The sequence below is a fragment of the Varanus komodoensis genome, unplaced genomic scaffold, assembly GCF_004798865.1.
Source record: "Varanus komodoensis strain SLA01 unplaced genomic scaffold, ASM479886v1 scaffold89, whole genome shotgun sequence".
Lineage (NCBI taxonomy): Eukaryota > Metazoa > Chordata > Lepidosauria > Squamata > Varanidae > Varanus > Varanus komodoensis.
In genome coordinates this window covers 1,653,371-1,678,265 of record NW_025336587.1, presented here as the reverse complement: position 1 = coordinate 1,678,265, position 24,895 = coordinate 1,653,371, and the positions used below count along the sequence as shown (strand labels likewise).

At 50.5% G+C, this 24,895-nt stretch overlaps 1 protein-coding gene across 3 annotated transcripts in view; it reads right to left on the bottom strand.

Annotated features, from left to right (window-relative positions):
* The window catches only part of HDGFL2 (HDGF like 2), a 29,179-nt gene extending 5,961 nt beyond the window's left edge, over positions 1–23,218 (bottom strand). The window contains exons 1-9 of one of the 3 annotated variants that reach the window (XM_044417569.1): positions 23,087–23,218; positions 9,417–9,493; positions 9,150–9,288; positions 6,814–7,023; positions 5,957–6,070; positions 4,965–5,036; positions 4,150–4,318; positions 2,272–2,350; positions 1,208–1,481 (exon numbers count right to left, since the gene is read on the bottom strand). In XM_044417569.1, the coding sequence (XP_044273504.1) occupies positions 1,208–1,481; positions 2,272–2,350; positions 4,150–4,318; positions 4,965–5,036; positions 5,957–6,070; positions 6,814–7,023; positions 9,150–9,288; positions 9,417–9,493; positions 23,087–23,158 (1,206 nt within the window). In that variant the 5' untranslated portion in view covers positions 23,159–23,218. The remainder of the gene's footprint in view (positions 1–1,207; positions 1,482–2,271; positions 2,351–4,149; positions 4,319–4,964; positions 5,037–5,956; positions 6,071–6,813; positions 7,024–9,149; positions 9,289–9,416; positions 9,494–23,086) is intronic. The other 2 variants (XM_044417570.1, XM_044417571.1) reach the window with 2 other exon arrangements.
* Positions 23,219–24,895: the final 1,677 nt, after the last annotated feature.

Here is a 24,895-nt window from a genome sequence, read left to right as displayed (position 1 = left end):
CTAATGCCCTCTGGATGTGTTGGACTACACCTCCCAGCATCCCCCAGCAAGCACGGGTGGGAAAAGTGCCCAAGGTGGGTTACTCCAGCAATATCAGAAAAGAAGGGAAACACTGTCTACCTCACTGGCTTCCATGCCCAGCTCAAAGCACCTGCAAAGCCCTGCCTGGCTCGCAACTGAGGCCTCGACCCACACGGCCCTCCTTTTTTCCCCCAGGGCAGCAGCCAAGATGCCTAACATGAGGAAACAGTGCTGCACAAGGCCCCTGTGTGTCTGCAATGGCACACCCAAGGCTTGGAGGGCTGTGGACAGTCCCGCTCGCTTCATGGTTGGTGGATCCCTGTGGGAGAACATGAAGTCTCTGCAAGTCTCCACAGCAGAAGATTGTCTCCCCCACCTGAGCCAGGAAGGTTTTACTGCACACTTGAAAATCAAAGTATGTCAAAATTCGTCAGCCTGTACAGAAATAAGTCATCCAGAATTAAGGCTCGCATCAAAGGGGGAAGATGCAGAGGCTGAGCCGAAACACTCTCAGGGCCACATTCTGCCAGTGCTGCGGCTAAATGCAAAAGGGGCAAAGCTAATATGCCCAAATCACCAGCACACTCACTGCAGCTTGAAATTTCTCCTGCCAGGAATGCAGCCTGAGCAGGTTTGTCTTGCTCCAGTCCCTTTGCCACCAGGTTAAGTCGGCCTTCAAGGCACTGAAGAGCTCCAAAGAACACACCTGGGCCTGTTCTAAAGGTCCAAGTTGTTGAACTAACCCATCTTAGTTGTTTAAACTCAGTGTTTTGTAGCAAAATTGTGTGAGGTTTTACATTTGCACGTTGTGGTATTTTACAAATTGTTGTAAACTGCCCAGAGAGTTTTGGGCTTGGGGCCACAGAGAAGTAACATCACGAAGAATCAAGGATCATTTCAACCTTCCGGCACAGGAGGGAAGCAACTGCACCCCGCCGCCAGTGGCTGGAGGTAAGTGGGGTAGGGAAGAGGGCAAGGGAAGAGAGCAGCCAATGGCTCCGGGGTGAAAGAGGAAGGCTTGCTGGGACTGTCCAGCAGGCCATTTTGTTCCGGAGGCCCCGCTGCAGGGAACTCAACTTCCGCCTTCTGAGCAAGAGCCAAGCAGGATGCTCAGAGAGGAGTGGGAAACGTTCCTGGGGCCACACCAAACCACTCGCCTTCTCCACCGAGTTCCTGGCCGGCTCACCTCCTTCTCTGCTTCCGAATCAGAGTCCGAGGGGGCCTTGGGCCGCCCCTTCCTGCTCTTCCGGGGGACCTCGTCGTCTGGACTGCTCTCGCCGTCCGAGCGCTCCACCTCTCCCTTATCGGCCTTTTCCTTCTTCCGCTCCTTCTCCTCCCGCTCCTGCTCCCGCAGCCGGCGCAGCTCCTCCTCCTGCTCACGCTTCCGCTTCTCTTCCAGCTCCCGCCGGCGCTCCTCGTCGCGCCGCTTCCATTCGCTGATGCGGTCCACGTCGCTGTCGCTGGGGGCGGAAAATGCTGAGGGAAGCAGGTGAAGGGAAACGGGCGGCTGCCCCCCTGGGTATTCCCACTTCATGGCAGTCTGGCAGCCCTGACAAGCCACATCGTGAAGGGGGCCCTTCTCCCTGTGCAGGCCGTAGCCATGCTGGCTGGGGAACACTGGGAGTGGAAGACACTTTTTTTGAGGTGGAAGACACTTTTTTTGCTGCACTTGTGTAGGACTGTGGCTTAAACAACTGGTGGGAGCATCATAATCTGTGATTAAGGCACTCTGGCTTTGGGGCTGACATTTCGTTCCAGACCATTTTTTCCTTTAATGGCCTCTTGAAAAGGCCATTAAAGATACTCTTTGCAAGCCAAGCCTTGCACGTTCTGCTTTTTTTTCCCTTCAGGTATGTCCAGTTTTCCTGCTTTTCTTTTTTTTACTTACTACTGAAACACAATTTCTTACCCAAAAGAGTTTATTTGAGAATTTGAGTCACCAAAGGACTTAGTTCCTCAAATGTACTTTTAAAGAGAAAAAAAGGGAAACTTTCCAACCCTGACACAAAAATAAGAAATCTCTGTGAAAGCAGAAATGTTTTGCTTAACTTCTCTTCTCTACACTGATTTGTCAAGGTCTTCTAGATAGAGAATTATCAGTCCTTGTCCTTGAATTCATCTAGTCTGTCTCTGTTAATACTGACAGGTGTTCTTTAATCTCAAGTGAATATTTCTGTCTCCCATGCTCTGCACCTCCTGAATTAAGGGGGGAAGCCAACAGTGCTTGGAAGAAGCACCCCACTGTCTCACCTGTCGCTGCTGGAGCTGCTGGGCAGCCTCTCCACCTTCGGTTTCCTGCCACGAGGTTTTGGGGGTGGCTTTTCTACCGCTACAGGTGGGGAAGGAGGGGAAAGCAAGCAAGCAAGCATTTAGTTGTGCAGGCAGAAGACCAAGCACCCTCTCCAGCCCCCCAGTCCTAAAGCGAGTCCCACCCCCATGACAGAGAGGAACAGCTGCCCCGGGGGGGATTCACTACGCAACACCAGTCTCGCTGCTTCAGAGCAGATGGCCCTCGAGCCCTAGTGTCCTGCTTCCAACAGTGGATGGCCAGAGGCCTTAGAAACCCCCAAACAGATGGGAAGGCTACCAGCCCCCTGCTTTGTGTGTTTTCCCCTCACGTAGGGTTAATGTCAGCTGCCCTCATGTACTCTTAATTGCCCACGTTCTCTGTCATCAGCCCCACTGCAAAACGCCACCACAGGCACAGGCAGGCGCAAGACATGGAGGCCCTCTTTTGATGGTGCAAGGCTGTCCAAAGAGCCCACTGGGTCTGACTGAACTCTGGCTTCCAACAAGGGACGGCAGAGGCCACGGCAACGGCGCAGTATTCCCAGATAGCAGCATTTGCTTGCTCTCTGCGAACGCCAGCAACTGATTCGCGGTGACTCTCCTCTCCTTTAGCTGACCCTGCACCGCCTGTTTTCAGTGCCACACAAAGACAAGCAGGACCTCTAGTGGCAGCCTGCCGACATGCGCCGTTTGTGCCGAATGCAACCTCTGCATTTCAGAGGTCCAAAATCTCAGAACAGACAAGTTCTTTGTTTCTGGGTCGCTCCCAGGTTTCGTAAGCAGAAAAAGGGGCGTCATCCCAGTCTCCTTCTCTTGAAGAGGGGAACAGATTCACAAAAGTTTGTGGCCTTGTGCTCCCAGCTCTTCTTTTATTCAGTTTCCAGGACAGGAATGAGCTGTCTCTGCAGGGGACTAAAGTGACGCAGTGAGGAAGATGTACCACTGCACAAGTTGAAATGGGTTGCCCAGGGCTCCAACGCCACTGGTCTGACTCCAGGGGATGAACTGGGGCATGGGGCTCTTTCAGTGTCACACGGTCCTGCAGCTACTCTAGGGCTGGGCAAGCAGGCACTGCTTGAATTTGCTGAGGGTCTCTGAATTTCTCCCCAAACCTTGCTGTCTGGGGAAATTTGTGCTTTTCAAAGTGTGCAGTTCTCTCAACAGACAAAATGCATTCTCTTAAATGTGCATTTCCCCAGACTAAATGAAAAACGGGTGGGGAGATTTGCACAAATGCACACATGCACATTTTCTGAGGTGTGCCTGTGCAAAGGTGCTTATTTTCTAATGCAAACCAGAGATTTGGGGATTGCAAAATGCTCCCCGAGTGTTGTGTTCCTGCTTGCGGCCACAGCTGGGGCTCAGGACGGGATGTGTCAACATGATCTGCAAGCAGGAAGAGTACCCTTGCACAGCTCTAGTTCACGTAAACTAACAACACGCAACCAGGACATGGGGGTGGCAGCGATGGAACAAACTTCCGCATGCAGGAATTTGCTTTCTTCAGGTCAGACCGTTAGTTCACCTTGTGTGGGCTGGGGCAGTCTTTCCCAGCCCTTCCTGGAGATGCCAGGGATTCAAGTCAGGGGCTTCTGCCTAGGCAGAGGACCCTCCCCGATCTCCCGGCAAGGAGTCAGCAGCCCTGCTCCACCCCGACCTCAATTCCCCTCCTCCAGCAAGGAAAAGAGGAGTGGTTCTAATGAATGGAGGCGGACAACGCAGATGCTGCAGGCAATAGTGGGCAAGAGAGTTCTGTGAATGGATGAACCGGGAGAAACAAGCGCCTGTGCGCATGCAGAGAAATGGGCCCAGCGAAGGAAACCAGGCTGGGCCACCTACCAGGCTTCCGTCCCCGGGAAGGCTTCTTGACAGATTCATCTGAGTCGGAATCAGACCTGGGCATGGGAGCCTGGGCGTTCTCTCGCTCCTCCTCCTCCTCCTCTTCCTCCTCCTCCTCCTCCTCCTCCGAGTCTGCCAGGGCCTCCAACTCAGAGCCAGAGTCAATTTTCTGCCAATACGCAAGATGGCAGGTTATATCAAGCAGGGCCGCAGCTCCTGCCTGAGCTCCCGAAGCAGCACCGCTCCCTCAACCTGCCTGGGTGGCCACGCCACTCTCCAAGCGCCTTCGAGGCACCGCACAGTGAGCAGGGCAGGAGTGCCTCCTCCATGGCGGTGCCCCATTTGCCGTGGCCCTTAACTCTGGCACTGATGTTTTGATTTATTTGGTGTCAAATTCAAACTGTTCTCTTCATCTGGGCATTTGATTTTTCTTTTTGGCTTAAGACACAATCCTACATGTGCTTAGACACAAAAGTCCCTGCAACTCCCAGCATTCCATAGGCAGCCATTCTGGCTCAGGATGCTGGCAGTTGCAGGACGCTTTTCTGTCGAAACTTGCTCAGGATTATAGGCCGTATTTCGACAGAAAAATGCATTGGTTCATGGGACATTTCTTCTGTCTGAACAGGCAGAGGACAATGCTTATGTTCCCTGACGTCTGTTCTGATGACTGTTCCGGTTGCATTACAACATCTATTTACAGCCAGGGTTATCTTGTCCTTCTTTGAGGTTGCCAAGGCTAAAGGGTAGTTTTTCAATTATTTTAATGACTGTACACTTAAGCTTCTGGGATCCTATTTCATAAAAGCACTCACCTTTTTCTTCCACCCACCAGCAGGTGCTCGCCGTGAAGCCCTCGGTGGGGGTTTCTTCTCGGGAGTGAAATCCTACAAAGGCAGAAACATATATTTATACAGGAAACCCTCCTCTCTCCACTTAAAAAGACCCTGCCTGCCAGAGAAGGGAAAGAAACCCCATTCTCCTTATTACACGCAATTATCATCCTCAATAGCAGAACTACAACAACCTCACAGGGCGTCAAAGGCTGCCTGGATATGGTTGTACCTGCTTTTGTGAATCACAACCCATTTGGCTAAATGCATTAACTGTTACCCTCCGTGGAACGGGGGGAATGAGAGGGGCAGGGTGGGGCCTGAAATACACAGAGTTCAAGTGCAGACCAGGTGACTGCTGGTAAAAAAAGCCATTTCTGCAAGCTGCTCCCAAAGGCAAGTGCAAAAGGCAGGGAATGGAGAGGGAAGCAAGTACTGGACCAGAACCGTAGCTCCGCGGGTGGCATCCAAGTCTCCCAGGATCCCGTCAACCCTCTGGCTGGCCATGCCCCTTTCCCCTGCCCCACCTCCTCCCCTCTGAACATCCAGGGCTTGCGGGTTTTGTGACTTTTGTGCAATTATTTTCTCTTTTCTGAAAGGAACAAATGCCTCTCCAAAGACATGGTTATCAGTGGTGAGAGTTTTAAGCCACAAGGTCTTTTTGGCTTCATCCTTTTGCCTTTGGTCCTGGCACTGCTGGAATGAACTCCCCAGGAACTGCTCTGCAACTGAATTTGGCCCCCAGGCTGAATGATGCTCCCACCCTGATACAGTACGCTCTGAGCTACCTAGAAGAAATAAAAAGCAACAAACCCTGAATCCCCAAGAACTGAAAAGTACTTCCTTCCCACTGTCTCAAAACCTTGTGTGGTTTTGTCAGGGCCCAGCAAATTGCAGCCCCATAAAAAAACCCACCAGGTTCCTCCATCAAGAAGCAGAGCCATCACCTCAGTGGCCCTAACCGTCAAACTCACCTGGTCACTGTATTTCTCAGACTCAGAAGAGCTTTCTGAGTTCTCCTCAGAGGGAGACAGACTGGCCTGGTCAATGTCACTGGATGACTTGCGAGGCCGTTTTGCTGCTGGAAGCTAAAATGCAAAGGAAGCCATTAGTCCTTAGGGTGGGGTGGTGAGTCAACAGTGGTGGAGAAAAGAACCTCTAACTGTGACAAGAGACCTCCCTGGTCACCAGTGGGCTGGCAACTCTGCGGATCAGGCTAGGAAACCTTGCCAAGGTGGGCAGTTTCCTCATTTCAGACAGGAAAGCGATGAATTTCTTTGCCTAGGTCCTTGTCAAAGCACCCTTCCAGTACCTCACAAGACCCAGAAATGCCTAACTATGAGGTTTTACTATAGCATATTATACGAGGAGCTATCTGAAACACGGCTTCTCCCACGTAAGCCGAGCTGGTCTTCAGGAAGGCCTTCTGTGGGCAGTGCTGCTGCCCAAGGCATACCTAAGAGGGACCTGGCAGAAGATCTTCTCGGTGGCCACTCCAGTACTCTCTGGCACTCCCTGCTGTGGGACGCTCGGCTGGTTCCCCCTCTGCTCTCCGCCCAAGGGCAGGCAAAACTGTGTCTATTCCACATGGTGGTTCACTGTTTTTATTCTGTTATGGTTATATATGAGGTATTCATTTTAGAATTGTTTCAAAGGAAGATTTCGTTTTCAATTTGGGCCACCCTGAGCACCACTTTCTTGGTCAAAGGGCCAAGATCTAAACTGAACAACTACCTAAAGAAGGACCCCTGCCCACTTGGGATGGGAAGCCCACCCTCTGTTTGGGCACTGGACTTTGTCTCCCCCACCCCGCCCCGAGCAGCACTCTCACTTTCATGGCTATTGACTTCCGCTTTATGCCACTGTGACCGCTGCCTTTGTCGGAGTCCTCGTCGCTCTCTGCCTTCTCCACCGCCAGCCCCACTGTGCTGGCCACCCGTGGAGCAGGATCTTCCTCTTCCGCAGCATCACTGCCTCCGCCGCCACCGCCACCCATGGGGTCAATATCGGCAACTTCGCTGTCAGAGGAGCTCACAGGCTGCTGGGTGCAGTGGGGGCACAAAGAGGAGGGGAGGCAAGTACTGGAAAGGCTGCTGACCTGCTTTTACCATTTTGCCACCCCCAACGTAGCACCCCGAAGGAAGGAGGCAGCAAGGAGCTGGCACGCAAGTGGCAGGCGGCTGTCTCAGCAAAGGGAGGCCGGGTTTACAGGCCTGTGAGCAGCAGGCTCCACCCTCGTGAAAGCCCACCCTCTCTTTCCTCTCCCTTCGCCCTCCAGGCCCCTTCCCCCGTGCAGTGTGTCTTTTCCGTTTCTAAACCTGGGACCTGTGTCTCAGGCTAATGAGAGCTGCTTGGGGAGACAGAAATTGTCAGAAAAGCAGGACAACTGTGCAGGTGACAACGCAGCCTCCCAAACAGGTGCCCAGCAGCAGCTGAGGAGATGGGATGGGCGTTGTCACACAGCACAGCTGGAAGGCCCCTTTGGGCACCGTCCTATGCCAGCTAAGACAAAAACAACTTGGGAAACGCTGTGAGTCACAGGACTTTGGAAGATCAAGGTCTGGGGCCTCTGAGGGAGACTCAGTTGGTGGCAGAACCGTGAAGGGCCTTCTCAGTGGTGGACCCCAATTATGGAACAAGCCCCCCAGTAAAAGCCACTTGGCACCACTTCCTGCGCACCTTGGTAAGGCTGTCCTGTGGCAGGAACTAACTTAGCTTTAAACTTGTACTGTGGCATTATGTGAACTACTTAACAGCTCTTGTAATTTAATTTGCATTAACTATTGTAAATATTGTAATATTTATAAGGCAATTAGTGTTACTTCTATTCCACATTATTCTCTAATGGCATTTATGTGCTGTTGAAAACTGTCCATAGAGTGTTGGCTATTGGTCAGTTCAGAAAATGAATCACAGTAGCAATTAGCATGCATCAGGTGGCGCCCTGAGCTATGGAAAACTCTTTTACAGTCAGCTTTTTGCTCTTCTCACCCATCTTCGGAAGAATACTGGGATCCCCCCACCAAGCTTGATGGCAGTTTTGGGAATTCCCAATAGTTCTAATTAGAGACCAATGAACTTGTCAATACCAGCTACACTCAGCATCTACATTTTTTCTAACATGAGTATTTTCTTTTTAAAAATTTGCATGAAGATCTATGTGTACATTGGGGCACTTTTCTCCTAATGCACCACATTTTTGGATGAGTAATATACACATGGCTTGCAAGTCATTTTCCTAATTACAAGCATTTTAAAATCTTATTTTACCTGAAACATGCATTTTTGTGAGCATTTTCCCCTACGTGTCTATTTTTAATTTGGAGAACTTAGCTGTAAAATATGGAGAAGCACATAGTGTGAAAGATACAAGTTTCTTTCGGGTCACATCCTGGCTTGAGTAAATTCTGCCCAAATGGCAAAATGAACAAATTTCTTCACCATCCCAAGCGCTAATCATGGTGTTGCCTCACTGTGGATTTTGTTTGTTTGTAATTCCCTTCTTGGTCTACCTCAAAAGGTAGCTGTGCAAATAAGAAATATGTACATATGAGAAGGGGGACAGGAGAACCATGTAAGTTACCTTGAATTCTTGGAAGTCATACAATACATTTCGACCGTGCCCAGGGGTTGTCAACCTGCGGCCCTTGGAAGCCCGTGCACCCAAAGCCATGTCTCTCGGCACGTGACAGATTCTCTGCACCTCCTCAGAGAAGTTTTTTGAAAACTAAAGCTCTTGTCTCACTGGAAAGCATGGGCACCAAAGCGATGTTCGGCCCTCTGGTGCCAACTTTATCAGGAATCCAGAGAGTGCTTTTGGGACCCAGGCTCTCCATCCGGTTTCACACCTTGGTTCTAGGGCAAGGCCCCTTTCTTCTCACTCACTAGCTTGCCTCCCGGGGGCTGGCGGTCCTGTGCCCAGCCATGCGCAGCACTGCCGCCATTTTGGGAAGAAGGAGGCTCCCACTCTACGGAAGCCGTTTTGTGAGAACATTTGCAACCCCTCGCAATTCCAGATGTGACCGCGCACTCCAAACGGCACATATCCTTGATACAGCACAGGGCGTCTCACCACTATCTTGCAAAGCAAACTGACCCGCTGCAAAACAGATGAGTCACCCGGCAGGCGAGGCTCTCACCCAACCAGTGGAACCCTATGGCACTCACCGGGGGTGCGCTGTAACTGGCATGTGGGTTGTTCTGGATCTCCCACAGTCCTTCGTTGAAGCCTTTCCGCTTGTTGGGCTTCCCGTATTTGTCCTTGTACTTCTCATAAGGGAACAGGTCCTTTGGGCCGAGGAAGGCCCTGCGGGGGGGGGCGCAGGGGGAAAGGAGTGTTACTGGGTCGCCAGGCAGCAGGAACAAGCCCCCCAACAGAGGGTTCCCGCCGCCACCCTGCAGTCCCACTTGCCCCTCCACAAGATTGGAACTTACGTCTCATGGGTGCCGAAGAAGAAAATGGGATACTTGTTGGGTGGTGGTTTCACTGCACCATCAATTATATCATCAATCTGAAAAGAAGAACGAGGCAGAAGTGGTCAGCAGGGGCAGCCTGAGCAAGTGGGTGTCAGCGAGGCCTGGAGCCGGAGGAGACCCGGGGTCTATCTGGCCCAGCGCTCTGGACAATCACCTGCCCCAGGAAACTCAGAAGCCGGGCAGGAGCACAACAGCAGCCCTCCTACACAGGATCCCCAGCAATGCATCGACAAGGCCACCTGCCTCCGATACTGCCGCTGGCTTGCAGGCACCTGGCTTACAGGCAGATTTAGAGTTCTCCTCCTCCAGCGGTTTGCCTAATCCCCTTTTAGTCATCAGATTTGGTGGCCTTTGCTACCTCCTGCAGATCTAATTCCATGCATTAGCTGTCTTCTCACCCACACCAGAAAGGGCAAAATCAGATAACATGGCCCACAAGGACAGAGAAAAGGTCAGCCCCCGCATTTCCCTTCACCCCTGCTTACCAAAAGACCTTTTGTCGCAGATGCCAATTTCCCTGACTCACTTTTGCTTCTGGGCTAGCAACTCCAGGGCTTGTAGGCAGCTCTGTGATCCCCTGACCCAAACCATGCACAAAAGAGAAGGCAAAAGGAAAGAACGAAAGGCTTCAGTGAACCAGAGGCACACGCTCAAAAGGGAGGTCACCTCTGCATCTTGTTTATTTGTATCCTGCTTTTCCTTGAAAAATAGCACTCAGAACAGCTGACAGCTAAGGCTGCTGCAAGAATCAAATGTGACCACATGAAATATACCAGTTAAGGACACAAGGAAAGCACGTGCCTTAAGATAAAATAAGTCATATGCAGTACACACCCAGTTCAACCACCAGGAGCTTATCCATATTAAAAGGCTGTCCTCCTTCTGGCCAAAGGACAATAAAAGAACCATCCTTCTTCCCTTGGCTGGGAGTTCCAGAGTCCTGCTGGGGCTGGGGGGACACCAACAGGGCAGCAGGCTTTCGTGAAACATTTGAGAAAGTGCTGGTCTGTGTGATCGCACTGGCCCTCATCCTACAGGTTCAGGGCCAATCCTGCAAAGACTTGCATTGCCAACTAAACTGCTTGCTCTGTCAGGACACGAGGGGCATTGCATTGCAGCAGAAATCCTGACACCAACTCCAAAAGTGAATATTTGGAGGAAGGGGCAGCTGCAAGCCATGCCTGCGATTTCCATTTCAAAAATAGAATGGCTCATCTGCTAGATACCCAAGACCCTTCAGCATATGACCAATCTGTCTCACACGTTTCTTTGAAGACAGATACGATTTTGGGGTGCCCTTGGGGCTGAAGAGGCGGCCAGAGATCAAGAGCACAGCTGTTGGATTTGCAGGGCAAGCACCGCCCGCACAGAGTGCTAGACTGCCACGGGGCCCCTTCCTGCACTTCACCTGGCCAGGCAAAACAGGTACAAGGCGGTTCCCCTGGCCTGAGGAATTCGTGGCTGCCATGTTGAGTGCAAATTTCGCATTCCCATGGCCAGCCTGTGCAAGGTGAGTAGGAACTGGATCTTGCCCATCCCACTGTGTTCAGAACGCCACACTTGGGGTAGCGATGCCCCGTCTTGGCCATCAAATGTGAATGCAGTCCCGGATCCCACGCTCCCAGAGGACACTTCCAGGGGGACACAGAATGAAAGCAGCAAGGTCTGGCCCCTGCACAACACAAGGGAACGCAAAGCTACACCGGAAAGCACAACCGCCTACCTGCAACATAACAATTTCCAGTCTGCCAAGTCAGTTCAGCCAAGCTAGTAGGGCCAACTTGGATCAATGGTGGGTTTAAGTGGGGCAGAGTCATGCCCACCACTGGTCACCTGTCCTTTTTGAAATGGGGATCAAATGGGGGACTGCTGCATGTCAAGCGAGGGCTCTACCCCTTAGCTGCCAGGCTGCTTGGTATGTTACATTAAATATGCTATGGGGTGCTGAAATCCGGCTTGTTATACTCTCTAGTTCCACCCCACAAATAAATTAGTTAAATACTAGAAATAATAGTCACATCTTTGTTCTTGTTGCTTACAGAGACAGCCTTGTTTGAACTTTGGCTTCCTGTGGTATCTGAACCCCAAACCATGGCTTATTCTTGACCTGATGTGTCGCTGTTTGCCCTGACTCCTAAGAATAGCCTGAAAAAGACACCACTCTGGAGGATTGCAAAGACTATGGTGTGTTTTCTTGTCCTCAAGACAATTCATAGCTAAAACAACAAACCATGGTTAACACAATCCATGGTTATTACTGTCAGAACACTCCCATTACCCGCTAATCAGTCTTTCAAGTTGATTAGGACCATCTAGCCACAAGGCAGGCACACAGCTCCAAACCACAGTCCATCCCAGATTATGCTTAGAAAAAGCCGATATGGGGTCAATCCATGCAAAAACTAGGGGTGCAGGAAAAGAGAAAATCCTGTCTTAGCAAAGTGTTAGGTAGGAGGACACCCCTTCATGGATCACTGCCTTGTCGTGGTGAAGGGGCTTGCGTAGCGCAATGAAGCTACGAGCTCTGCCGTGCAGGGGCACCCAAGACGGACAGGTCATAGCAGAGAGCTCTGACAAAACGTGATCCCCTGGAGAAGGAAATGGCAACCCGCTCCAGTACCCGTGCCATGAAAACCCCATGGACAGTACCAAGAGGCAAAACGATACGACGCCAGAAGATGAGCCCCTCAGGTCGGGAGGTGTCCAAGGTGCTACTGGGGAAGAGTGGAGGGCTAGTACTAGTAGCACCAGAAAGAGTGAAGCGACTGAGTCAAAGCCGAAAGGACACTCAGTTGCGGATGTATCTGGTGGTGAAAGGAAAGTCCGATGCTGCAAAGATCTATACTCCACAGGAACCTGGAATGTAAGATCCATGAATCAAGGCAAGCTGGATGTGGTCAAACAAGAGATGACAAGACTGAACATCGACATCTTGGGAATCAGCAAACTAAAATGGACAGGAATGGGTGAATTTAATTCAGATGACCATCGGGTATACTACTGTGGGCAAGAATCCCTCAGAAGAAATGGAGTAGCCTTCATAGTCAATAAAAGAGTAGGAAAAGCAGAACTGGGATACAATCTCCAAAATGACAGAATGATCTCGGTTCGAATCCAAGGCAAACCATTCAACATCACAGGAGTCCAAGTCTATGCCCCAACCACTGGTGCTGAAGAGGCTGAAGCTGACCGCTTCTATGAAGGCCTACAACATCTTCTAGAATTAACACCAAAAATGAAGTCCGTATCATCATGGGGAATTGGAATGCTAAAGTAGGAAGCCAAAAGATGACCAGAATAAAAGGCCAGTTTGGCCTTGGAGTACAAAATGAAGCAGGGCACAGGCTGGTAGAATTTTGTCAAGCGAATACGATGGTCAGAGCAAACACTCTTTTCCAACAACCCAAAAGATGACTCTACACATGGACATCACCAGATGGTCAACACAGAAATCAGACTGACTATGTGCTCTGAAGCCAAGATGGAGAAGCTCTATACAGTCAGTAAAAACTAGACCAGGAGCTGACTGTGGCTCAGATCATGAGCTTCTGGTTGCAAAATTTAGGCTTAAATTGAAGAAAGTAGGGAAAAGCACTAGGCCACTCAGGTATGACCTAAATCATATCCCTGATATCCCTGATGAACATACAGTAGAGGTGACAAATAGATTTAAGGAATTAGATCTGAGAGACAGAGTACCTGAAGGACTATGGAGGGAGGTTCGCAACATTGTACAAGAGGTAGCAACTAAAGCCATCCCAAAGAAAAAGAAATGCAAGAAAGCAAAACGGCTGTCTGAGGAAGCTTTACAAATAGCTGAGGAAAGAAGGGAAGTGAAAGGCAAGGGAGAAAGGGAAAGATACAAACAATTGAATGCAGAATAGCTAGAAGAGATAAGAATGCCTTCTTAAATGAACAGTGCAAAGAAACAGAAGAAAATAATAAAATAGGAAGGACCAGAGATCTCTTCAAGAAAATTGGAGATATGAAGGGAACTTTTCATGCAAAGATGGGCATGATAAAGGACCAAAATGGCAGGGACCTAACAGAAGCAGAAGAGATTAAGAAGAGGTGGCAAGATTATACAGAAGAACTATACAAGAAAGAGCTTAACGTCCTTGATAACCATGATGGGGTGGTCACTGACCTTGAGCCAGACATCCTGGAATGTGAAGTCAAATGGGCCATAGGAAGTCTGAGCAACAACAAAGCTAGTGACAGGAAGTATTCCAGCTGAGCTATTCAAAATCCTAAAAGACGATGCAGTAAAAGTGCTACATTCAATATGCCAACAAATTTGGAAAACTCAACAGTGGCCACAGGATTGGAAAAGATCAGTTTACATTCCAATCCCAAAGAAGGGCAATGCCAAGGAATGTTCAAACTACCGCACCATTGCACCATTTCAAATGCTAGCAAAGTTATGCTCAAAATCCTTCAAGCCAGGCTCCAGCAGTATGTGGACCGAGAACTACCAAAAGTACAGGCAGGATTTCGAAGAGGGAGAGGAACTAGAGATCAAATTGCCAAAACACACTGGATCATGGAGAAAGCTACGGAGTTCCAGAAAAACATCTACTTCTGCTTCACTGACTATGCTAAAGCCTTTGATTCTGTGGATCACAACAAATTGTGGCAAGTTCTTAAGAGGCGGGAGTACCAGACCATCTTATTTGTCTCTTGAGAAACCTATATGCGGGTCAAGAAGCAACAGTGAGAACAGGACATGGAACCACTGATTAGTTCAAAATTGAGAAAGGAGTTTGGTAAGGCTGTATACTGTCGCCCTACCTATTTGATGATGATGATGATGATGTTCGTCATCATTTTCGATGAGGACCTTGACATCTAGTGGGTTGAGAGTTGTCCATGGTGTGTCCTCAGGTGGCTGGTGAGGCCAATATGGGCACGGAGTGTTCTGCCACATATCAGGCAGACATGTGTGGGCACCACTGTTGCAGCGTTTGCAACTCTGGCTTTACGGAGCGCTCGCTTCTCCTGTGCTATGGTTGTCCTTCTGGCTCCAGAAGTTTGGCAGCCTTGCTGGATCAGCGTGCGCCATGTCGATCGGTCTTGTGCCAGGGTCTCCTAGGAGGTGGTGTCGATAACCAGGGACTTGAGAGAGGCTTTCAGCATGTCTTTGTATCGCTTCTTTTGTCCCCCATGCGATCGCTTTCCTTGAGACAGCTCACCATAGAAGAGCTGTTTGGGGATGCGGTGGTCTGGCATCCTTGCAACATGGCCTGCCCAGCATGTCTGGGCTTTCATCAGCAGGGTGTGAGCTGATGGCAGGCCTGCTCTGGAGAGGACTTCTGTCTGGCACCTTGTCCTGCCACTGGATCCTCTGAAATCTGTGGGGGAAAGTCATGTGGAAGTGGTTCAGCTGCCTAGCGTGCCTCCTGTATACAGTACAAGTCTCACTGGCATATATCAGGGTAGTTAGAACTACTTCTCGGTAGACTTTAAGCTTTGTAGCAAGGCTTTTTCCACAGTGGTCCCACACTTTGGTCAGCAGTCTGCCGAATGCAGAGCTTGCCTTGGCGATTCTGCAGTTGACCTCGATGTCAATTGTCACTGTGCGGGAGAGGGTGCTGCCAAGGTATGTAAATGGGCCACTGCTTGCAGCTTTTGTCCCTTCATTGTGATGGTGGGCTCTTGGTGTTGGGCTTTTGGAGCTGGCTGGTGCATCACTTTAGTTTTCTTTGTGTTGATGAGGAGGCCGAAGTTGTTGCATGCTGCTGTGAATTTGTCCATGATGGCTTGCATTTTCTGTTCAGATCCAGCATTCAGGGCACAGTCGTCAGCAAAAAGGAGGCCTCATAGCACAGTCTCCTTTATCTTGGTGACAGTCTGGAGTCTTCGCAGGTTGAACAGTTTCCCATCGGTCCTGTATCTCAGGCTGACTCCCAAGGAATTGTTCTGAAAGGCATCTGTCAGCATGGCTGAAAACATCATGCTGAACAGGGTCGGTGCCAGCACGCACCCTTGCTTGACACCGTTTGTGATGGGAAAGTCCTCTGAAGCTTCTCCGTCTTCCAAAACATGAGCCATCATGATGTCGTGGAACTGACGTACCATCAGGATGAATCTGTCAGGGCACCCAAACTTCGACATGATGCGCCACAGACTTTCGCAACTCACAGTGTCAAAAGCCTTGGTGAGATCCACAAAGATGGTGTACAGTTCACGATTCTGCTCTTGACACTTCTCTTGGAGCTGTCGGGCTGCGAAGATCATGTCCACAGTGCCATGTTCTTTGCAGAAGCCACACTGTGTCTGGGGTTAGTAGACCCTTTTCCAGGTGGTCAGTCAGGCGAGTCAGCAACACACATGCAAGGATCTTGCCTGCGATGGAGAGCAGTGATATTCCTCTATGATTATCACAGACTTGTTGATATCCTTTCCTCTTGTAGAGGTGCACGATGGACACATCTTTCAGTTCCTGAGGAATGGATCCTTGATTCCAGAAGGACTGGAACAGCTGAGTGAGTTTGTCAACAAGCACTGCACCACCTTCCTTATAGACTTCCGCTGGGATCGTATCAGATCCTGGGGTCTTGCCACTGGACAGCTGGCTGATGGCCTGTAGGGTTTCAGTCTCTGATGGTGGGATGTCCAGGCTGTGGTTGAAATCCACCTGGGGCATTCCGTCAATCACCTCATTATTGATGGAGGATGGGCAATTCAGTGTGAATTGGAAGTGCTCAGCCCAACGCTGTAGAATCAGAGTCTTCTCAGTAATGAAACTGCACCATCTGAGTCCAGTAGTGGGGAGCTCCCTGAGGGCTGAGGTCTATACAAGGATCTGAGGGCCTCGTAGAACCGTTTGGCATCGTTTCTATCAGCAAACTTCTGGATTTCATCTGCTTTGGCACTCAGCCAGGAGTCCTGCATCTTGCGAAGCTTGCTCTGTATGGTTCTGCGAGTGTTGTTGAAGGCATTTTTCTTAGCTGTTGATGATGGATCGTTCTGATGAGCACAGTGAAGGCAGTGCTGTTGAGCAAGTAGGGCCTTGATCTCTTCATCGTTTTCATCAAACCAGTCCTGCTGGTTCCTGTGTGAGGGTCCAAAAAGCTTTAGTGCAGAAGAGTGCACAATATCCTGGAAGCGTTCCCAGTCCTTCTCAGCATTTTCCTCTAGTTGCAGCTCTGAGAGTTGGTTGTCAAGATCTTCTGCTAGTTCAGCTGCTGTGTTGGGGTTCCTCAGTTTGCTGACGTTGATCTTTTTCATCTCAGCTTTGTTTCCCTGCGGACGTCTCTTTGGCTTGATGTGAAGGCTTAATTTGGAGATGAAGAGTCTGTGGTCAGTCCAACAGTCAGCACTCGGCATGGCCTTGGTCACCCTTACATCCTGTCTGTCTTTCCTCCACACGATGACATAATCAATGAGATGCCAGTGCTTGGGGTGTGGGTGCATCCAGGACGAGTGAGCAGGTGGAAGATGGTGTTGGTGATGATCAAATCATGAGCCGCACATGTCTTCAGTAGGCCATTCAGTAGGCCTGTTACATTTGCTGATTCCATTTCTTCCAATGACGCCATCCCAGGCAGAGTGATCGGATCCTACTCTTGCGTTGAAATCACCAAGTAGAATCAGCCTGTCGGTGTGCTTCACGGATGAGAGCAGGGCATCGAGATCTTCATAAAACTTGTCCTTTACTTCATCCGGATTCGTCATTGTGGGTGCGTAGGCACTGACCAGTGTGGCTTGCTTTCCTCTCGGTAGTGGGAGATGCAGTGTCATGAGTCGGTCGTTCACGCCCTTGGGAAGACGGGCAAGTATGGGGACAAGATCATTCTTAACCACAAAGCCAACTCCAGATTCATGACGTTTGTCACTGCTGCGTCCACACCAGAAGAATGTGTAACCGCCTCCTGTTTCTGTGAGCTGACCTTCGTTGGCCAGGCAAGATTCACACACGGCCGCAATATCAATGTTAAATCTTGCGAGCTCTCTGGGGACCAGGGCTGTTCTTCTTTCTGGTCGATCTGCTGTATCTTGAAGCATGCATACATTCCATGTGCCAACAGTGAGTGGGGTTACCTTGCGTTTTATTTGAAGTTTTGTTGTTCAACCGCATGAGATGGGATCCCCTCCAGCCGCAGTAAGCTGGCCAGGGTTCTATAAACCAAACAATGTTTAGGGCACCTTTTCTAGCCCCTTCCTCTTGCTGCAGAGGTGAGCAGTGTGGTCCTAAAGAGGGCTGCTCAGTCACTCAGGTAGGCGCCAAATCCAGCTGTTGCTTCAGTCAGCAAGAAGACAACCATTAGACCTGAGCCGCCTGTGTGCAGGTCCACGGCTACAGCTCCCAGTGTATCCACACCTGCTGCTTCGTTGCTCACCCACTGCCACAGGACTTTAAGGTTTACAGGAGTTGGGGATGTCAAGACTTGCGCGTGGATTGGATTAAAGTGAGGGAGAGGTGCGCAAGGCAGTATACTGTCATCCTGCCTGTTTAACTTATATGCAAAGCGCATAATGAGAAAGGCGGGGCTAGATGAATCACCAGTTGGAATTAACATAGCAGGGAGAAATATCAACATCCTCAGATATGCAGATGATACCACTTTAACAGCAGAAAGTGAGGAAGAACTGAAGAACCTCTTGATGCGGGTGAAGGAGGAGAGCACAAAAGTTGGCTTGAAACTCAACATTAAGAAAACTAAGATCATGGCATTTGGTCCTCTCACTTCCAGGCAAATAGATGGGGAATAAATGGAGGTAGTGAGAGATGTTATTTTCCTGGGCTCCAAGATCACCACAGATGGGGACTGCAGCCAAGAAATTAAAAGACGCTTGCTCCTTGGGAGGAGAGCTATGGAAACTCTAGATAGCATACTAAAAAGCAGACATCACCCTGCCGACAAAAGTGTGTATAGTCAAGGCAATGGTTTTCCCAGTTGCAATGTATGGCTGTGAAAGCTGGACCATAAGGAAGGCTGAGCGCTGGAGAATGGAGACCTTTGAATTGTGGTGCTGGAGGATACTCCTGCGAGTCACTTGGACTGCAAGATCAAACCAGTCAGTCCTAGAGGAGATCAACCCTGACTGCTCTTCAGAAGGCCAGATCCTGAAGCTGAAGCTCAAATGCTTTGACCACCTCATGAGAAGGAAGGACTCCCTGGAGAAGACCCTGATGCTGGGAACAATTGACGGGAGAAGGGGATGGCAGAGGATGAGGTGGCTGGATGGAGTCACGGAAGCAGTTCGCATGAGCTTGGGTGGACTCCGGGGGATGGTGGAGGACAGGAGGGCCTGAAGGAGTGTTGCCCATGGGGTCACTGTGGGTCGGACACGACTCTGTGACTAGCAGCAACAGGTGGGACAGAAGAGGACCTCCTGCAGCTGGCAAATACGGTGGCCAACCTCATGCAAAACAGAATCAGAGAGTGTGTAAGTGTGGACCAGAGAAGACCTGAGTTTAAACAGATGCTCAGGCATGAAGCTCACTGGGTAAGCTGGGGCCAGCCACTTCCACTCTAACTACAAGGCTCTCAAGATGGTAATACTATACTTGCCATACTTCCTTTTTATTTTCATTTTAAAAAGCTAATTATAATAGCCCAAGTCCATGACAAATACATCAAATGAATGGTTTAACATTATCAAATTTTGTTTAAACAACAAATTAATTTAAGCAACATAATGAATGGGTTAACATTATCAAATTTTGTTTAAACAACAAATTAATTTAAGCAACATAAATATAAATAATATACTATGAACAGAAATTCATCTTTAACTCTGAATCGCCAATGCAGTTTGTAGCAATTTTGTCTAATTCTCTTCCTGATCTTTTATGCTGGATAAAATTATAAAGGGGAGACCTCTGTATACATCCTGCAGCTCCTTAGAAGAAAGGCAGGATATAAAACGATAAAAATCACATGACACAAAACACCTAGAATCCCTCCTTCCCCAGCTTACAAACATCCACTGTGGAACAGCCTCTTGGGAAAGCAAGGGTTTTAGAGAAGCAGACCTAAGGGGCATATACCAAATCAGTGTCCCTGCACTACCTGGGAACTCACAGAATAGCCAACCCTTTCCCCATCACATGAATTGGGGAACTGAAACATCAGAGCCACAGTCCATGCACAAATTCTTGGATGCCATGAATGAGAACAGAACACTCACATTCCCCCTGAACCAGAATCATGGTTCATGGAGGTTCAAACAAGTTAACTTGCAAGTTAAAACAAAAAAAGGCCTGTGAGTACTGGCCTAGCTCAGCTTGTGCAGAATTGCAGCCTAACTTTATTAGATGCCTTTATGTACAAAAAAAGGGGGGAAAGACTCAAGACAACTCAGAGTAGGGGTTAAAGCATAAGAACAATTGAAGCAATTTAAAATGTCAGAATCCCAACTGGTTCTCGCGCATTCTGTCCATCACATTGCAAATTTAGCTCCTCAGTCATTGCATCCATCACAGGACATCGAATGCCTGGGTGCAGAGGAACCTGAGGCCAACAGAGTGACAATGTGCCCCCCAGGCAGACTTTGCTGAAGAGAGCATTTCCCAATCAGAGGCCACCACCAAAAAGGCCCTCCCCGCTTGTTTCCTTCCAGATCTCCTGAGGAGCAAGGCTTCGGTTAAAAGCAAAGCGGAACATGCTCCCTTAGCCATGACCCAACCATCCACCCAGCACCAGCCTTCCCCAAACCAGTGCACCCCAGGTGTGCTGCACTAAAACCTCCTGTACCCCACAAGGCCAGCTGGGGATGATGGGAGCTGCCATGCAACACCACCAAAATGGTGCCAGGTTGGGGAAGGCTGGGCTAGGCTGCCTGGCAGCAGCTCTCATGGGACAACAGTGGAACCCTCTCATCACCTCTGCCAGAACCTGTTTGGTGCTGGGATCAAAACTGGGGGCCTCCACCATGCCCAGCACAGGGTCTGCCACTGAGCTATGAGCCCATCTTTCCCCACACTTACAAACTCCATTCTCCGCTGCACCACTGCATCACCCCCCTCCCAGTACAATTCTGGACAGGACACCCCTCCCACTCCAGTTCCCAAAGCTGGCAAGACCACATACCAAGGACCTGGGGTATGACATTTTGGAGGAGCTGGGTGGGAAGGAGGACTGCACTACAGCCGGGACAAATGTGCAGCCCACCACACTGAATCCTGAGGCACAGGAAGTCGCCTCCTCCCATTGCAAGAGTGCTGCTCCAGATGCCCAGCACTTGAGGCTGTGTCCCCTCTGCTCAGTTTGCTCAAAGAACTCTCCTCCAAATGGCGGAACAAATACAGGACAACTAAACTGAGGGAGGGAGGGAGGGGGAACAACCTTCCCACCACAGCCATCGACCAGCATTATAAATTGAGAGGAGCAACAATGGCAGGCCCTTGACTACTTCACAACTGGGGCTGCAAGTGGACACCTCTGGAGTGTACAGGTGCTTCAGGACACACCCATCAGGTTGTTACTTATACAAGATGACACCTAAGGTGACGCTTGCACCTAATCTGGGTGTAACCAACTGTGGGCCCAAAATTCCTCTCTATGCCAGTCTTATGGGGTGCAATAAGATGTTTTCAACTGCAAATAGTTGATAAAAGAGGGGAAGGCAGTGGACATATGCTTTTCAGGTGATTGCATCCAGAGCCAACCCATGCAAAATCTAGGAGGGGAAGGGAAAAAAGCAGCCCCTGTGTGGCCCCTACAAAGTGCTTTCACAGTGAGTTATCAAAGAGTTCAGATTGCCCACCCCTCACAAATTTTGGGGTGGCAGTGAAGACACGCCAGTGAGAATGACCCATTCCGCAAACAAACCTGCTGCAAAAAGGAAGGTCATTTATACACAAGGCAAAGTTCACCTACAGAATTCTGTTTCACAAGATGTTGCAATGGCCACCAATTTCAACAGCTTTAAAAGGGAACTGGAAAAAATTCCTGGCAGAGCAAGCTATCCATGGTTACTAGTCCTGATAGCCACATGCTATTTCTAAGATCAGAGTTACTGTGCCTGTGTACACCAGTTGCTGGGGAACATGGGCAGAAGGGTGCCACTGCACTATCATCCAGCTTGTGGGTCTCCCATTGACAGCCATTTGGCTTTCATGAGAGCTAGTGCAGTGGCAGTGCTTAAGAGCATGGAGCTGGGACTCGAGTGATCTGTGTTTGAGACCCTGCTCAGCCATGGGGGCGAATGGGTGACTCTGGACAAGTCCCAGACTCAGTCCAGTCTACCTCACAGGGTTGTTGTTGCTGTGAGACGACTGAGAGGAGGAGGAGGAAGAGAATGATGCAGGCCACTTTGAGTTATGTAAAAAAGCAGGATAGAAATCTAATAAATTTTAAAAATTAGCCCTTCATGGGCACAGACCACTAAAGCAATGCTGGGCCTAATCTAGAAGAGTTCTTCTAGTGCAAATATTTTCCTCTAACAACGGCCAGTGCTTGCTGCTGGGCACTCAGACAGAACTTCCTGCTCCCCCCCACCCCAAAGTTTGCATTGCAAACCACATGTGCACGCACACAGACGTACACGCAAATGTTGGGATCCAAAATGCCTCCATGGAACTTATGTAGTGCACTTAATGAGTTTCCTCCTTTCTCCTTCAACATGATTAGGACAACACACTGGGGCTAAACACACACAACAAATCCATGGGCTTAAACACCTCCAGGCCAAGTCTTGCCAGTGACAGTGGTGGTGCATACACACACAAGCAGTGCATCACTTATGCATAAATATGCAATATATACAATTTAAATGCATGCACTGCCACGCGCACACACACGTTTTGTTATACCTGTATCCTGCCTTTTCTTCCTTGAAGGAACCCAAGTAGAGTGACAGAACACTTCGCCTCTCATTTACCCTCACAACAATCCTTTGAGGTACGCCAGGATCAGAACTTGATGGCCAATTGCACGCTTGAAGGCAGACTTCCCACGTTACAGTTCAGCAATCTCACCTCTACACCACAGGCCTCTCTCTTATCGCACGAGTAACATACGCAGCGTAAATATATAAGCCCCCGCAGGCCACCCATACAGTGTTGGTAAATAGAGGCACGCGGGCACACACCCAGAGCATTCAATTTTATGCACTGCTCAGGCACACGTTGCACATGTATACACAAACTGCATATGTAACGCTATATTACGCCCCTTGGACATGCATTCAATCGCGCGCGCGCATACAACGAACAACAAGCACATGCACGTATGCACATGCACAGCATGCAGATGGGCCTCAACTCCTCCAAGGGTCCTGGGGGACACCCTCCCAAAGCCCTCCACTCCCCTCCCCGCCAACCCCACAACACCGCTCAAGCAGAGAGCACTATGCCACACAGAGCTGCGCTTGCGGAGGGGGAACGGGGGGCCGGCCGAGGAGGGACTCCCCCCCCCCCCACTTCTGCAACACATACCTTGGCGCCGGCACGGCCCCGCCCCGCTTTGCAGGGGGCGCTGCCCACCCGAGGAGGAGCCCGCGCGGCGTGCACTGCGGTCACGTGGAGGCTGCGCTGAGAGGGCGCTGAGGGCCTGCGGGGGGCGGACGACGCCCCCACTTGGGCGAGGGGAGGGGTGCGGTTGCTAGGCGACGGGGCTCCCCACCCTCCTTTTTTCCTCCCCCCGGCCTCGTACTCGGCACTTCACCCTCTCACCCACCCGGGCCGGCCAGTGCGGGTATCCCTTCATCTTGGCGAAGACGAGGTCCCCGGCCTTGAAGCCGTGCGGCATCGCGGCGGCGGCGGCAGTAGCGGCTGGCGAGCAGGCCCCAGCCAGGCCTCAGGCTTCGCCAGGCAACCGGGAGGGGGCGTGGTCGCCGGCCAGGGGAGGGGGAGAGCGCGCGCGCGCGCGCTCGGCGGCAGGGCATTGGTCAGACCGCCTGCCGCTCTCCTCACCTCCATCCCACCCCTGGATGGCTCATTGGCTGGCGACGGCGCAACTCTCGCTCCGCGCCTGCAGCCCAACCAGAGCTCCCCAGGAGGCGGGGCGGGACGAGGGGCGGGGCGGAGCAGGATTGGCCAGAGGGTTGGGGGCACGTGGGAGAGCGGGAAGGAGGGAGGAGGCATGGCTGGGGAGGGTCTGAGCTCGAGGGAGGAATTCTGCAATGGAGGAAGCTCTTTGCACATGCCCCGGGACTTTGTCCGTGCGATGTGTTGGGAAGTCTGCTTCCTTCTCATCACAAGGGGATGCTGCTTCCTAACATTGCTGCTTGCTAGGCTTCTCCCTTCTCCCTTTCTGCGCGTGCGCTTACTTTCTTTTGTCCGACTCTTCGCTTCCAACGCAAGAAGAGCCCTGCTGGATCAGATCAGTTTTCCATCCAGGCCAACGCTCGTTCACGCGGTGGGCAGCCAGCTTGCCTGTGGGATCCCTTGCGCAGGATGGGTGCAAGAATTCCGCCTGTCCAGGCTCTTCCGCATCTGGTGCATGTGCGCTTGTCACCTGTGATGACCGAGACAGCACACAGCAGGGCTGGCGGCCACAGGTGGCCTCCGGGAATTTGTCCCATCTGCCTTTAAACTGGCTTTCACTACCATTACTTCCCATGGCAGTGAATGCCGGAAGGTACGCGCTGTCTGAAGAAATCCTTTGATCTGTCCTGAATCTCCCACGCAAAGGTTTCATGGGGTTCTGGTATTATGGGAGAGAAAGGAAAATGTCTCCTCCACCTTCTCCACCCCATAATTTTGAGCTCCCCTCTCATGTCTCCCCTTATGCAAAGCAGAACAATCCCAGCTGTTGTAAGCGTTCCTCATAAGGGGGTTGCTCCAGCAATTTAATCATTTTCAGTTGCTCTTCTCTGCACTCTTTCCAGCTCCATGAGGCCCTTTCTCAGATGCCGCGTCCAGAAATGTGCACAATATTCCAAGTGTGGTGGCACAGAATACAGGGGAGAGGAGTGCTCTGCATATCCGCACATGCTCTAAGGCACAAAAACCATGTATACAGTTCTCCCTTTCCAATGTTACACTCTGCTTTACAAGGCAGGCAAGCTGAGCAAATAACCCAGGGGATGTCATGGCTGAGCTCTGAACCAGGTCTTAGTCCAAGTTTCATCTTGGCCATCTCAGTGCGGGGCATGGAATAACGGTCAAGTTACAGGAATCCAGATTCCAGCTAGAAATGGGGGGCGGGGGGGGGGGGGTCTGACTGTTAGAGCAGTATGACAATGGAACCTATCACTTAGGAAGGTGGTGGGCTCTCCCACACTTGGGGTATTCCAAGATGCAACTGGACAGCCTCCTGTCAAGGATGCTTGAACTTGGAGTCCTGCACTGAGCAGGGGTTGCACTGGATGGCTGTATGGACCCCTTCCAATTATAAGTGTCCTCAGTTCTGGGATTCTGTACCTGCAAGTGGTAACTGAAACTGTGAGGAGCATGTGTGACAGAAAAGAAGTCATGCAGAAAATGGGCACAGAGAATATATTGCTAAAAGCTAAGTTGTTTTTATGATTCTCATTCTTTATCA